Below are 15,883 nucleotides of genomic sequence, written 5' to 3'. Positions count from 1 at the left end.
AGCATGACTTTCTCTTTTTGGCTTGCAGACTGGAAAAGAAAATGACGTGGCTCGACGCTTTCTCAGCCTTTACAGCACGGGTCGAGGGGGGGAAGCAAAATGTCATGTTTATTAATGTGCAGGAATAAAAATGAATCAAACCATTTATATATTATTTGACTAAAGTTTCAAATGGTTCAGTCAATCAACAGGAATAGTGGTCCACTTATGGAAATACTTGATTCCATACAATATACTGTATTTATTAATAAATCACAGCATTTGGATCACTGCCTATATACATTTAAGCAATCACACAAGAGCACTGAACCCGGGAAGTCTGCTCAAACTACATACTGCGCTGACAGAGGATATCTCAAAACATGACATCATCACCATCCTTTCCCACTAGATTAGAGTCCTAACCCTCTGAGCAGCTGGATTAGAATCCTAACCCTCTGAGCAGCTGGATTAGAGTCCTAACCCTCTGAGCAGCTGGATTAGAATCCTAACCCTCTGAGCAGCTGGATTAGAGTCCTAACCCTCTGAGCAGCTGGATTAGAATCCTAACCCTCTGAGCAGCTGGATTAGAATCCTAACCCTCTGAGCAGCTGGATTAGAATCCTAACCCTCTGAGCAGCTGGATTAGAATCCTAACCCTCTGAGCAGCTGGATTAGAATCCTAACCCTCTGAGCAGCTGGATTAGAATCCTAACCCTCTGAGCAGCTGGATTAGAATCCTAACCCACTGAGCAGCTGGATTAGAATCCTAACCCTCTGAGCAGCTGGATTAGAGTCCTAACCCTCTGAACAGCTGGATTAGAATCCTAACCCTCTGAGCAGCTGGATTAGAGTCCTAACCCTCTGAGCAGCTGGATTAGAATCCTAACCCTCTGAGCAGCTGGATTAGAATCCTAACCCTCTGAGCAGCTGGATTAGAATCCTAACCCTCTGAGCAGCTGGATTAGAATCCTAACCATCTGAGCAGCTGGATTAGAATCCTAACCCTCTGAGCAGCTGGATTAGAATCCTAACCCTCTGAGCAGCTGGATTAGAATCCTAACCCTCTGAACAGCTGGATTAGAATCCTAACCCTCTGAGCAGCTGGATTAGAATCCTAACCCTCTGAGCAGCTGGATTAGAATCCTAACCATCTGAGCAGCTGGATTAGAATCCTAACCATCTGAGCAGCTGGATTAGAATCCTAACCATCTGAGCAGCTGGATTAGAATCCTAACCCTCTGAGCAGCTGGATTAGAATCCTAACCATCTGAGCAGCTGGATTAGAATCCTAACCATCTGAGCAGCTGGATTAGAATCCTAACCCTCTGAGCAGCTAGATTAGAGTCCTAACCCTCCGAGCAGAGAATTAATCCAAAACAAACTCCTACGTAGAGGACATGGCTGTAAAATTAAATACCTTTATTTGAGCTACACGTGTTGCCAAATCACACATTCAAGGCAAAAGGTTAGACTGTAGGGAGGAGGATCTGCAAAAACAAAGAGGAACTGGACCTTTAATACATAGCATTGCTTTGGTTGGCATGTGGAATGACCAGTTGTTGGTGACTTCATAGATTGAGTAAACCTTTGGAATTCCTTTAGCAATAACAAACATAGAGGTCAGATAGGACCAAGTGGAGAAATGCTCAAAGGCACAGAGTAGCAAGATAGCAGCTTCTCAACTAAATGCAGCGTCTTCCAATAGTGATATAATTTGAATACAACTCCATGTATTTGATCATAATGGTGTACCTCTCTGTCAAATATGTTGGTATCCATTTGCTGATCTGTAAATTGAATCAATTTCCTAGTAAATAACACATAGTCTAATAGTCTAACGTATCTATCCTGATCCTGTTCTGGTGCGCTAGTGTTGGAATAGATCAAATATGTGAAATGGTTAAGGGGGAACCTAGGACTGGGTTGGGAAAACACTAGGTGCGGAGTATCACATAGGCCATTAGAGGGTCTGTAACTATTCCTGTGTATCACTGGGCCATTAGAGGGTCTGTAACTATTCCTGTGTATCACTGGGCCATTAGAGGTCCTGTAACTATTCCTCTGTATCACTGGGCCATTAGAGGGCCTGTAACTATTCCTGTGTATCACTGGGCCATTAGAGGGTCTGTAACTGTTCCTCTGTACAGGGGCGGACTTAGTGATTTGGAAGACCCAGGCAGAGGTCAGTCTGAGCTTCCACACCATCCCCCCCTCCTATGGGTTTTATAGTAAAGACATGTAATTTAACTGTAAAAATGTACTTTTAATGTACCATGACCACAACCAGTCATGATGTTTTCATCTCATTGTCAAACAAATCACTTAAAAAAGTAGGTTACTTTTGCACGTTCATCCCAAAATAATTCCAACATCCTTGATGACGATGGCAGTGTTATCAGCAGCACCTGTCTTTTTACTAAAGAAATGAGTTGACTGACATGATGTTTCTGTTACAATTTAACCTGCTTTTCTTATTTTTATTTTCTCTGCCCTGCTCTGAAAGATCCTCATTGCTGCATCTGCCCCATACTGAAAGTGCCTCATTGTTGCATCTGCCCTGCTCTGAAAGATCCTCATTGCTGCATCTGCCCCGCTCTGAAAGATCCTCATTGCTGCATCTGCCCCGCTCTGAAAGATCCCCATTGCTGCATCTGCCCCGCTCTGAAAGATCCTCATTGTTGCATCTGCCCCATTCTGAAAGATCCTCATTGCTGCATCTACCCTGCTCTGAAAGCACCTCATTGTTGCATCTGCCCCGGTCTGTATCACTGGGCCATTAGAGAACCTAGTCTTCTGTATCACTGGGCCATTAGAGAACCTAGTCTTCTGTATCACTGGGCCATTAGAGAACCTAGTCTTCTGTATCACTGGGCCATTAGAAAACCTAGTCCTCTGTATCACTGGGCCATTAGAGAACCTAGTCTTCTGTATCACTGGGCCATTAGAGAACCTAGTCTTCTGTATCACTGGGCCATTAGAGAACCTAGTCTTCTGTATCACTGGGCCATTCGAGAACCTAGTCTTCTGTATCACTGGGCCATTAGAGAACCTAGACTTCTATATCACTGGGCCATTAGAGAACCTAGTCCTCTGTATCACTGGGCCATTAGAGAACCTAGTCCTCTGTATCACTGGGCCATTAGAGAACCTAGTCTTCTGTATCACTGGGCCATTAGAGAACCTAGTCTTCTGTATCACTGGGCCATTAGAGAACCTAGTCTTCTGTATCACTGGGCCATTAGAGAACCTAGACCTCTGTATCAATGGCTCATTAGAAGGCCTGTAACTATTCCTCTGCATCATTGGGACATTGGGGAGCCGACAGACATGACCAAGTAATCATCCCTTGCTGTCAGAGAGAGCTTCTTATTTATCGTCCTGTGTAAACACTTCACTGTGCCTAGATTAATGACGTCCATCGGGGCCTCTTAGAGAGAGAGAGAGCACATCGCTCTGTTTATGATCCGCTCACTCCTTGTGGCCCTTGGCAGCCGTTCAACACATCGTGTGCCTAAGGGGGAAACGGGGGGTTCGGGTTCGGGGGGGGGGGTGATACTCCCTCCTGACTGGTCACCGAGGCTTTCAGACTGACTTTCTCACTCTTTGGGGTGTGACTCTGTTAGGTTGAAGATTGCTGAGTCACATCATCTGATTCCCTCTAATGATGTAATAAAGGATCTATAGGCCATGTGGTCCTTCTGTACTGGGGTATAAGGCAGGGCTTCCTTCTGTACTGGGGTATAGGGCAGAGTTTCCTTCTGTACTGGGGTATAAGGCAGGGTTTCCTTCTGTACTGGGGTATAAGGCAGGGCTTCCTTCTGTACTGGGGTATAAGGCAGGGCTTCCTTCTGTACTGGGGTATAGGGCAGAGTTTCCTTCTGTACTGGGGTATAGGGCAGAGTTTCCCTCTGTTTGGTTGAGGCAAATTCCTACTTGGTTGTGGTTAAGGCTGGGTCTGGGGTACGAAAATGTTTTCATTCATCTGGAGCATGGCAAGACATGTCTGAAGGCTTTAGGTCATGGACGGCAAATTTAGCGAGGTCACGGACAGCACATTTAGCTAGGTCACAGACAACACATTTAGCTAGGTCACAGACAACACATTTAGCTAGGTCACGGACAACGCATTTAGCTAGGTCACGGACGGCACATTTAGCTAGGTCAAGGACAGCACATTTAGCTAGATCACGGACGGCACATTTAGCTAGGTCATGGACAACACATTTAGCTAGGTCATGGACAACACATTTAGCTAGGTCACGGACGGCACATTTAGCTAGGTCACGGACGGCACATTTAGCTCGGTCACGGACAACACATTTAGCTAGGTCACGGACAACACATTTAGCTCGGTCACGGACCACACGTTTAGCTAGGTCACGGACCACACGTTTAGCTAGGTCACGGACTGCACGTTTAGCTAGGTCAGGGACGGCACATTTAGCTAGGTCAGGGATGGCACATTTAGCTAGATCACGAACGGCACACTTAGCTAGATCACAGACGGCACATTTAGCTAGGTCACGGACAACACAGTTAGCTAGGTCACGGACCACACGTTTAGCTAGGTCACGGACGGCACATTTAGCTAGGTCAGGGACGGCACATTTAGCTAGGTCACGAATGGCACATTTAGTTAGATCACGGACGGCACATTTAGCTAGTTCACGTATGGCACATAAAAGGCTTTGGGAACCACCAGTATAACACACTTAAGCTGTAGCAATATCGTCAACAAGGCCAAGGTTTGGATCGCCAATCCAAAGGCATTACAGAACAGAGAGACAAGGAGGCAGAAAGGTGCACGATAACATTAAAATCACAAAATGTGAATTCATCACCATAGAAATCAGCTATAGAAAATCAAGCAAGGAATTTCTCATTCCTGGTTCTCTCCCCTATTCCTAACTTCCGGTTAACCTCAGACCTTTTCAGTGGGTCTGGTTCTTTGTCAGGGAAACCCTTTGCAGCAAAGGTGGGATGTCAAGCAGACTGAGGACTACTGTACGCTGAGCCCCATGCCTGGAGTGAGTAATATAGAAACAGGGACATAGTAATAAGAATAACCATAGAAAAATCCTGCAGTAGTAGCAACAAATTTGGTGTGAAAAACACTTCTCCAAATACTGGACGAACTAGGTTAAAAAAAACGAAGGACGAAGTCTCTCAGTCTGCTACTTAGTTTACAGTACATCCTGTATTTGTTCAAGCAGTTCATCAGGTCTCACAACATCAGAGGGCCAGGAATGACACACAGAGGGAGAAACACAACACTTTTCTGTCGTAGTCGTCTCCTAGTTGTCGTTCGTTCCCGTGTTTCACGAGTTGATTTAAAGTAATTCCATCTCTGGACCCTGTCGTTTTGCTTTGAAAAGCGGTTGTCAATTCAAACTGTGAGTCTAAACAGTCCAGAATGGGGACCAACCCCAACCCCTCTCTTCTCTAACTTTCTTCTTCCCTCGTCCTTCTTCCGTTTCTTCCTTCCTCTCCCTCTCTTATGTTCCAGATGGACAAGCTAGGGGGTTTTGGCTTACATATGTTCATACAGCAGCATTCCACTGAAGATGGTGAGAGGCTCTACAGAGTGGGCCAGCTTGCCCATGACCAGGTCAATGCAGACTGTGTCTCGGGCCTGGAGGGGCAGGATGATGTTGAACACAGCCAGGGAGCCGGGGGTGATCTTGGCCTCGGCTACCGGCTTGTTCTCCAGTCCCTCTGGCTGGTATCCCCCGGAGTCCACACGGGCCATGCCGTAGTTGGACTTGGACAGCACCGCCTCAATCTTCTCGTTCTTGTGGCCAGTCAGGATTGCGCTGAAGAAGTAGTGGCCATCAACGGGAGCCGTGAAGATGCCTGGGCAACACAGAGATAGTGAGGGATAGTGAGGTTAGCATTAGCTTAGCATACTTACTGATGTTGTACACAGCAATACAGCAAACAGTTGCGTGTTTAGGCTTATGGCTTGGTTTGAAAGTTGGCTCATTGTACATTAACTCAAACGATGATGTACAGTGAGGGAAAAAAGTATTTAATCCCCTGCTGATTTTGTACGTTTGCCCACTGACAAACAAATGATCCGTCTATAATTTTAATAGTAGGTTTATTTGAACAGTGAGAGATAGAACAGCAAAAAAATCCAGAAAACCGCATGTCAAAAATGTTATAAATTGATTTGCATTTTAATAAGGGAAATAAGTATTTGACCCCTCTGCAAAACATGACTTAGTACTTGGTGGCAAAACCCTTGTTGGCAATCACAGAGGTCAGACGTTTCTTCTTGTTGGCCACCAAGTTTGCACACATCTCAGGAGGGATTTTGTCCCACTCCTCTTTGCAGATCTTCTCCAAGTCATTAAGGTTTCGAGGCTGACGTTAGGCAACTCGAACCTTCAGCTCCCTCCACAGATTTTCTAGAGGGATTAAGGTCTGGAGACTGGCTAGGCCACTCCAGGACCTTAATGTCCTTCTTCTTGAGCCACTCCTGGGTTTCCTTGGCCGTGTGTTTTGGGTCATTGTCATGCTGGATTACCCATCCACGATCCATTTTCAATGCCCTGACTGAGGGAACAGGTTCTCACCCAAGATTTGACGGTACATGGCCCCGTCCATCATCCCTTTGATGCGGTGAAGTTGTCCTGTCCCCTTAGCAGAAAAACACCCCCAAAGCATGTTTCCACCTCCATGTTTGACGGTGGGGATGGTGTTCTTGGGGTCATAGGCAGCATTCCTCCTCCTCCAAACACGGCGAGTTGAGTTGATGCCAAAAAGCTCAATTTTGGTCTCATCTGACCACAACACTTTCACCCAGTGGTCCTCTGAATCATTCAGATGTTCATTGGCAAACTTCAGACGGGCATGTATATGTGCTTTCTTGAGCAGGGGGACTGTAACGGTTGTCGTCGCGAATAGAGGACAAAAACGCAGCAGGAATGTGGATGCTCATCTTGATATTTATTTTAAATAAAGAGAACACCAAAACAACAAACCGAAGAACGCACGAACAACAAAACAGTCTTGTCATGCTCACACAGGCAAAACCAGAAACAATCTCCCACAAACACTTAACCAAACACATATACCATATATAGGACTCTCAATCAGAGGCAACGAGAAAGCACCTGCCTTCAATTGAGAGTCCAACCCCCCATCAACCTAAACATAGAAATACAACAAACCAGAAAGAACATAGAAATACAAAACATAGAACATAGACCAAAACCCGGAAATAATAAATCAAACACCCTACTACATAAATCACCACCCCGAACCACATAAACAAAATACCCTCTGCCACATCCTGACCAAACTACAATAACAAATAACCCTTATACTGGTCAGGACGTGACAGGGACCTTGCGGGCGCTGCAGGATTTTAGTCCTTCACGGCGTAGTGTGTTACCAATTGTTTTCTTGGTGACTATGGTCCCAGCTGCCTTGAGATCATTGACAAGATCCTCCCGTGTAGTTCTGGGCTGATTCCTCACCGTTCTCATGATCATTGCAACTCCACGAGGTGAGATCTTGCATGGAGCCCCAGGCCGAGGGAGATTGACAGTTCTTTTGTGTTTCTTCCATTTGCAAATAATCGCACCAACTGTTGTCACCTTCTCACCAAGCTGCTTGGCGATGGTCTTGTAGCCCATTCCAGCCTTGTGTAGGTCTACAATCTTGTCCCTGACATCCTTGGAGAGCTCTTTGGTCTTGGCCATGGTGGAGAGTTTGGAATCTGATTGATTGATTGCTTCTGTGGACAGGTGTCTTTTATACAGGTAACAAACTGAGATTAGGAGCACTCCCTTTAAGAGTGTGCTCCTAATCTCAGCTCGTTACCTGTATAAAATACACCTGGGAGACAGAAATCTTTCTGATTGAGAGGGGGTAAAATACTTATTTCCCTCATTAAAATGCAAATCAATTTATAGCATTTTTGACATGCGTTTTTCTGGATTTTTTGTTGTTATTCTGTTTCTCACTGTTCAAATAAACCTACCATTAAAATTATAGACTGATAATTTCTTTGTCAGTGGGCAAACGTACAAAATCAGCAGGGGATCAAATACTTTTTTCCCCTCACTGTAACTAACTGCTGTACTCTGTGAGTATAAATGAACTCAGTATTTGTATTTGTATTTATTATGGATCCCCATTAGTTCTTGCCAAAGCAGGAGCTACTCTTCCTGGGGTTTATAATGCATTCCTATTAGTTCCTGCCAAGGCAGCAGCTACTCTTCCTGGAGTTTATCATGGATCCCCCATTAGTTCCTGGGGAAGGCAGCAGCTACTCTTCCTGGGGATTATTATGGCTCCCCATTAGTTCCTGCCAAAGCAGGAGCTACTCTTCCTGGGGTTTATAATGCATTCCTATTTGTTCCTGCCAAGGCAGCAGCTACTCTTCCTGGGGTCCAGCAAAATTAAGGCAGTTATGTACAACTAAACACATTACATTACACAACAGATTTCACAACACATTAAGTGTGTGCCCTCAGGGCACTACTCTACTACCACATATCTACAACACAAAATCCATGTGTATGTGTGTGGATAGTGCATATATTATTGTGTGTTTGTATGCGTGTGTCTATGCCTGTGTGTGTGTGTGTCTCTTCCCAGTACAAGTTGGTATCAGTAGCATGCACTGTTCATGTTTGTGAATACTTATTCAACCCGAAAACAAAACAAGTCCTATCTATTCAGTACCAGTCCGCGGCTCATAGAACTCTCCCTCGTTGACAAAGATCTTGTCGAAGACGATGGTGCCAGCACTAAGCATGGGGTAGGTGAGAGCGGCAGAGAAGGACAGCTTGCGCACGTTGGCATCGGCACCTGGCATACCTGAGGGCAAAATTACAACAACATCTTAGAGAGAGCATGGCTATTATCAACTATATATGATATTTCATTGTTCTGACATGAGGAAATCCATGTTCACGGTTCATTACAGACAACATGGCAAAGTAAACAACGTGTAAGGAACATAGCAAGAGAGAGACTTTTGTTCAAGACGGTTACAGCCCTCTAATCTACACTGAATAAAAATATAAATGTAATATGCAACAATTTCGAAGATTTCACTGAGTTACAGTTCATATAAGGAAATCAGTCAATTGAAATAAATTCATTAGGCCCTAATCTATGGATTTCACATGACTAGGAATACAGATATGCATTTTTTGGTGACCAGATACCTTAAAAAGCAGTGGATCAGAAAACTAGTCAGTATCTGGTGTGACCACCATTTGCCTCATGCAACGTGACATCTCTTTCGCATCGAGTTGATCAATTTGTTGATTGTAGCCCGTGGAATGTTTTCAAACTCCTCTTTAATAGCTGTGTGAAGATGCTGGATATTTGAGAGAACTGGAACATGATGTCGTACACATCGATCCAGAGCATCCCAAACATGCTCAATGGGTGACATGTCTGGTGAGTATGCAGGTCATGGAAGAACTGGGACATATTCTGCTTCCAGGAATTGTGTACGGATCCTTGCGACATGCGGCCATACTTTACGCTGAAACATGAGGTGATGGCGGCAGGTGAATGACACGACAATGGGCATCAGGATATCGTCACGGTATCTCTGTGCATTCAAATTGCCATCAATAAAGTGCAGTAGTGTTCGTTATCCATAGCTTATGCCTGCCCATACCATAACCCCACCGCCACTCTGCTCACAACATTGACATTAGCAAGCCGCTCGCCCACACAACTCCATACACGCTGTCTGCCATCTGCCCGGTACAGTTGAAACCGGGATTCATCTGTGAATGCCAGTGGTTATCGTTATCCCCAGGACAAGGTGCACCTGTATAATGATCATGCTGTTTAATCAGCTTCTTGATATGCCACATCTGTCAGGTGGATGGATTATCTTGGCAAAGGAGAAATACTAACTAAGAAGGATGTTAACAAATATGTGCACAAAATTTGAGAGAAATAGGTTTTTTACGTATGGAAAATTTCGGGAATCTTTTATTTCATCTCATGAAACATGGGACCAACACTTTACATGTTGTGTTTCCAGTATTTTTGTTCAGTATATTTCAGATGCAGTTGCCATCATGATGGGAATGTTACAGAGCGGTTATGTAAAACAAAAAGGGGTCAACAACTCTAGCTCACATGAAAACACACACAAAAAGGGACACACACATCCACGCACACCACACACAGATAGACACACAAACACATGCACACACACACACACACACACACTAATAGCCACACTATGTATCTCACAATCACCACACGTAACCCTCAAGCTGACCCAGTAAGCACTATGTGCACATTCCCTGGCTACCTCTGAGGATGTTCTCATTAATCCTCAGATGCTGACCTCTGACCTATACAGTGATCCCCACACACACTCACACAGAACTCCATTCACCCTGACTGTTAATGACCCTCAGCAATACTCATGTTATGTAATGACATGTAACACACAGCACTGTTGAGTGCATTAGCACATTGCTAACATGTCAGACTCAAAATGCAAATAATGAAACATGAACATACCTCGTTCACCTTTGAGGCCTGCAGTGGAAAAAAAGAGAGGAAGAGACGAGTTAGACTGATTCAAACCGTTCAGTCAAACATCAACATATAAAAACACATTTTCTGAGGCATGAAGACTGATTTATAAAGGGCTTGTATGGTTCCTGTTAACCTGGTGATCCTCTGGGCCCGTTCTCTCCCTGCCTGCCCGGGGATCCGTCCCTGCCTTGGGGCCCCTTAGCGCCAGGCAGCCCTTGGAACCCTCTCTCCCCAGAGGGACCTGGAGGACCAGGCAGGCCTAGGGTGGTGGGAGGCAATGACAACAATGTTAATAACTTAATATTCCTTTTTTTTAATTCACATTTCAATAGTTGAATAATCAATACACGTTATAATTTAAATATTACGTATTTATTTAAGTTATTTAAGTCATTTAATAATTGAAGTAACTTTAATAATTGACATTATATTTAACTGAAAAAAATCAAAGTTGACCCAAAGACGGCCTGTTAGGGAACATAGAAACCATTCCAGACAAAACTACTGTAACGATACAGTGGAGGAGTTTTCTCACTCAGATATGTCACTGAATGAGGTATTACGAAATTATAATACATTGTTCCCTCCGGACACAGAAGCATCAGATTATTTGAACACTGAGACGTGTGTAACCCGAGAAGACTCGAGGAGTGTTATGAAAGACTGCACAACAGACAGACACACTAATAGCAGGCCAACATTTAACGTGAGACTCACATATTACACAAATAGACACTGTTAGTTTTAATTAGTGGATTATTAATGTTGTTGTAATCATCAGTCTGTTTCTTGGTGTTGTTCGATGGGCCTCTGTGTTTATTGTAGCTAACACCGTTCTGTATGTTGACACGTGGGTGCAAATGTGTTACTTGAGACTTTACATATGCACCAGTGTTCATTGTGTCCTTATACCCACTGGATGTGCTGTCTTGTAGACTGGTCAAGTATAGACAGGATAAGGTTAGTCTAGCGTTTAAGACACATTACGGTTTTAGTTCAGTTTTACCAAAAGCTGTGTACCATTCAAACCTCTAACCAACTGCACACCTACAAAGCAGAACATGTGAGAGAGAGAGGATAAGTTTAATCAAAAATATCAATATATATTTGTCAACATGAACTCAGAAAATACTCTGTGTCAATGTAAATCCTCTCTAAATGAATATGCTTTATATTTTCAAACCATGCATTGTTTAATTTCTGTAGTTACTACGTTGGATCTAGATCAGGGCTCTCCAACCCTGTTCCTGGAGAGCTACCGTCCTCTAGGTTTTCACTCCAAACCTAATCAAGTGCCCCTCCCACTGGGCAAAAACTGGTTGAATCAATGTTGTTGCCATGTAATTTCAAACAAGAAAATCAATGTGGAAAACTGATTGGATAATCAACATTTTTATCTAAATCCAATGACATGGTGAGTTGTTTTAACATTGAATTCCTGTTAAATGACAAGTCAACCAAATGTAAATCAAAACCAGACGTTGAACTGATGTCTGTGCCCAGCGGGTTGATTCTAATAACTAGCTGGTTGATAAGCTGAACCAGGTTAGTTCCACCTGGGGTTGGAGTGAAAACCTACAGGAGGGTATCTCTCCAGGAACAGGGTTGGAGAGTCCTGGTTTAAACCTACAGGAGGGTATATCTCCAGGAACAGGGTTGGAGAGTCCTGGTTTAAACCTACAGGAGGGTATATCTCCAGGAACAGGGTTGGAGAGTCCTGGTTTAAACCTACAGGAGGGTATCTCTCCAGGAACAGGGTTGGAGAGTCCTGGTTTAAACCTACAGGAGGGTATCTCTCCAGGAACAGGGTTGGAGAGCCCTGGTCTAGACCATAATCTCTCTGAAAGGAATACAGTGTCAAGTCAACATACTCACCGGTCAGGTCCTGTTCCAAAAGATTCTGGAACTCAGTGAGGATGTGACTGACAGACGAGTTGAGGTTCTTGATCTTCCCGTGGATCCCGTCCAGCTGAGTGGTCTGGATGCTCTTAATAATCCCTCCATGGGAGATGACCGTGGCGTTCAGACCATTCACACAGTTCCACAGGCCCGACATGTGCTTGTTCAGCCCCTCCTTGATCCTCTGGAGCGAGTCAGAGACGCCGTCCAGCCGTCCGCACACGCCCTCCATCTTGGACAGCCTCTTCTCCAGGCCGTCGCCAGATCGCTTGCAGTCGCCCACCTCCACCACTAGGGTGCTCTCGAAGCGTCGCACATCGCGATCCACCCCGTCGAGGCGGTCGCGGCTCTTCTCGATGTGCTCAGTCACCTCCTGCTGTATCTTGTCCAGCTCAGAGATGATCTTGTCTTTGGTGTTGCCCAGGTCCGTGATGACACTGCCGTGTTTCTGCACTGTGTGCTCCAGGCCCCTCAGCGTGTCGTTGATGGAGCTAAAGGTCAGGATGACCTCGGAGAGCTCGCCCTGCAGGGACTTGAGGTGGCCGTTGTTGGACGTGCCTCCGATCACACTGTGGCCGTCCAGGGGCTTCTCAGGTTCATCCAGGCCTCGTCCTCCAGTGCCACCTCCTGTTGTTGGGGTCTCCAGGTGGATCTTACACTGGTTGCTACATTTCCCCACCTCCTCCCGGAGTTCCGCCACCTCTTCCTGTAGGGTGGAGCACACCTGGGAGCAAAAGCTTTGGTCCGAATCCACCCGGTTCCGGATGGCGTTGATGTCCTTCTCCCAGCGGTTCAGGGTGTGGTTCTTCAGCTTCTTGAACTCGTCTTCCACTCTTCCACAGACGTCGCAGTCATCCATGCCACGCCCGAGCGTCTCAACTTCTGTGACGATGCGGTTGAAGTGCTCGCCATTGTTTCCGGTCAGGGCTTTGATCTTGCGGATGTCGTGGCTGAGGTCCAGCACCTTGTCCATGAGGGAGTCGCCCGAGACGGACAGGTCCTTGATCCGTGTGTCGAAGCGTCGGATCTCGTCCTCATTGGCCACCACCCTCCAGGTGATAGACTTCACAGTGTCTCCATCGTAATCGTTTCCTCCGTCCCCTCCAGCTCCTCCCCATCCTCCTCCGGTTCCCCCTGTTCCTCCATCTCTCCTTCCTTCAGTTCCTGTTCCTCCTGTATCTCCCCTTCCTCCTTCCCCTGCTCCACCTCCAGCTCCTCCCCATCCTCCTCCGATTCCCCCTGTTCCTCCATCTCTCCTTCCTTCAGTTCCTGTTCCTCCTGTATCTCCCCTTCCTCCTTCCCCTGCTCCACCTTCAGCTCCTCTCCCTCCCATTCCCCCTGTTCCTTCGGTTCCTCTACTTCCTCCTCCATCTTCTCTTCCACCTCCTCTAACTCCTCCTCCTCCAGCTTCTCCTCCTGTTCCTCCACAGCCACAGTCAGTCAGACTCTTGTCTAGTAGCGCCGTGGAGTTCTCCAGGTGGGTCAGCTTCTTGTCGTGGTCCGACACGAGGTCCTTTACAATGCCCACGTCTAGCTCTATGTCGCCGATGCGGTATCCCTGGTCGTCAAAACGGTCCAGGAACACGGTCCTGAGGTCACCCAACTCACGGTTGAAGTAGTCCTTCAGGTCTTTCTCTGTCTCCTCTGTGTGCTGCATTGTGCTGTTCACCCACCTCTCAAGGTCCCTCAGACGACCGTCCAGCCTGTCCTCTATCACCCTGGGTAACCCGCTGCCACCTCCAGGGCCAAAGCCACCACTTCCAGGGCCAAAGCCACCTCCACCTCCTGGCAAACCTCCACCTCCATTACTACCACCGCCACTGCCCAGCTCCTTATCCAGGCGGTTTTGGATGACATCGTAGTTCTCTGATATGGAGCTGATCTTCCTTTCAGCATCTGTGACCCTGTACTTGAGGTCGGTGACAGAATCGCAGCAGCCCTGGGAGCGCGTCACCTCGCGGCGCAGGCCATCCAGGCTCTGGCGATATCGTCCATCCACGGCATTCAGCTGCTTCTCCAGTGCACGGATCCGCTCCCTGTCCTCCTGCTGCTGTCTCCGCAGGTCCTCAACCCCCGACTGGCAGGAGGAGCAGGACAGAGACACCCTTCTCTCCAGCTCCCTCAGGATCTCCTCTTTCAGCGTGTTGAGCTTCCCACCGCTAATCCCACCGGTGCCTCCAGAGGAGTCGCCAGTGCCACCACCAAGATCATTCCCACCGCCGCCATTCCCGTTGACCAGGTGGTTGTTGATGCTGACCAAGGTCTTGTCGTGAGCCTGGGTCCTGTTGTCCAGCTGGTCTAGTTTGGTCTGGATGCTGTGGATGGTGTCCTTAATCTCCGGCTGGGCCGCGTCCGCTGGGGCCTTGGTGCCACCACCACTGAAACCCGGTTTGCGCATCTCCTCCTGGAAGCGTTCGTTCATGCCCCTCAGTGTGGACTGCAGGTCCTGGAGGTCCTTGGTTAGGCTCTGGATCTTGTCCTCCAGCTGCCGCGTCTTGTCGCTGTCGCCTCGCCCTGGAACACAAACAGAATATTATTATACTTATATTATAAGAGGATGACAGCTCCCATGAAAAATGGAGAAGACAAGGACTGAAGAGGAGGAAGAGGAAGAGGGAGAGCAGGAACATAAACATCCACCCACCGTCTCCTCCACTCTGCCCTCTGTGACCTGTGTCGGTTCCGGTCTGTCCCGGTCGGGACGGTTTGGGTCTGGCTGTAGCGATCTGGGTCCCCGACCCTCCGCTCGGCCCTTCACTACAGTCATCTCCGGTGTAACCATGGCAACACTTCCACTCCATGTCCGTCACCATCTTGTAGGCCACCTTGTACCGCGGCTTCATATACGTTCGATACCTGTTGAGAATCAGAGACAACGACAACAATGGTGAAGTGATTTACAATGAGGTTGTCTCACCTTTCTTAGTTGAATACACTTATTGTTGGTCGCAGTGGATAAGAATAGGAGTGTTAACTAAATGTAAATGTTATTGACACTACGTAATTATAATTGGTCAGGGGTGGTAATTGTCAACTTATTGTACATCTGCCTTTGGCCCCTGACACGTTGACCAAAGTTTTGTAAAAAATGTGGCTCAGTTGGTAGAGCAACGCCAGGGTTGTGGGTTTGATTCCCACGAGGGACCAGTACGAAAATGTATATATTCACTACGGTAAGTAGCTCTGGATAAGAGTGTCTGCTAAAGGACGTAAATGTATCAATAATAATGTAATCTATAACACCACTAGCCATTGGCAGAATTCAACATTCGTTCTAATTTTAACAGGCTTTTTTTTATACCACTTCACACATTTTGTTTATTTAATATCTGTTATTTCCAAGTTGAACTGGAGTTCCTACCACTGAGTTTCAATAGGCCTGTTGGCTATTCTGTTGGCCTGAACTCTTGAAACTGCACTCTCAGCCAAAGACCTTTATGGAGAATGTTTATGCATCTCAAACCAAAAC

General features: G+C 46.4%; 1 protein-coding gene across 2 annotated transcripts in view; it reads right to left on the bottom strand.

The window, feature by feature from the left end:
* Positions 1–221: 221 nt before the first annotated feature.
* The window catches only part of LOC106611378 (EMILIN-1), a 106,854-nt gene continuing 91,192 nt past the window's right edge, over positions 222–15,883 (bottom strand). The window contains exons 3-9 of one of the 2 annotated variants that reach the window (XM_014211540.2): positions 15,059–15,270; positions 12,391–14,928; positions 11,536–11,562; positions 10,649–10,774; positions 10,498–10,515; positions 8,680–8,814; positions 222–5,835 (exon numbers count right to left, since the gene is read on the bottom strand). In XM_014211540.2, coding sequence (XP_014067015.2) covers positions 5,513–5,835; positions 8,680–8,814; positions 10,498–10,515; positions 10,649–10,774; positions 11,536–11,562; positions 12,391–14,928; positions 15,059–15,270 — 3,379 coding nt within the window. In that variant the 3' untranslated portion in view covers positions 222–5,512. The remainder of the gene's footprint in view (positions 5,836–8,679; positions 8,815–10,497; positions 10,516–10,648; positions 10,775–11,535; positions 11,563–12,390; positions 14,929–15,058; positions 15,271–15,883) is intronic. The other variant, XM_045723689.1, reaches the window with a different exon arrangement.

The sequence above is a fragment of the Salmo salar genome, chromosome ssa09 (assembly GCF_905237065.1).
Source record: "Salmo salar chromosome ssa09, Ssal_v3.1, whole genome shotgun sequence".
NCBI classification, from domain to species: Eukaryota; Metazoa; Chordata; class Actinopteri; order Salmoniformes; family Salmonidae; genus Salmo; species Salmo salar.
The sequence above is the reverse complement of the archived record's forward strand: the minus strand, read 5'-3'. Positions and strand labels throughout refer to the sequence as shown.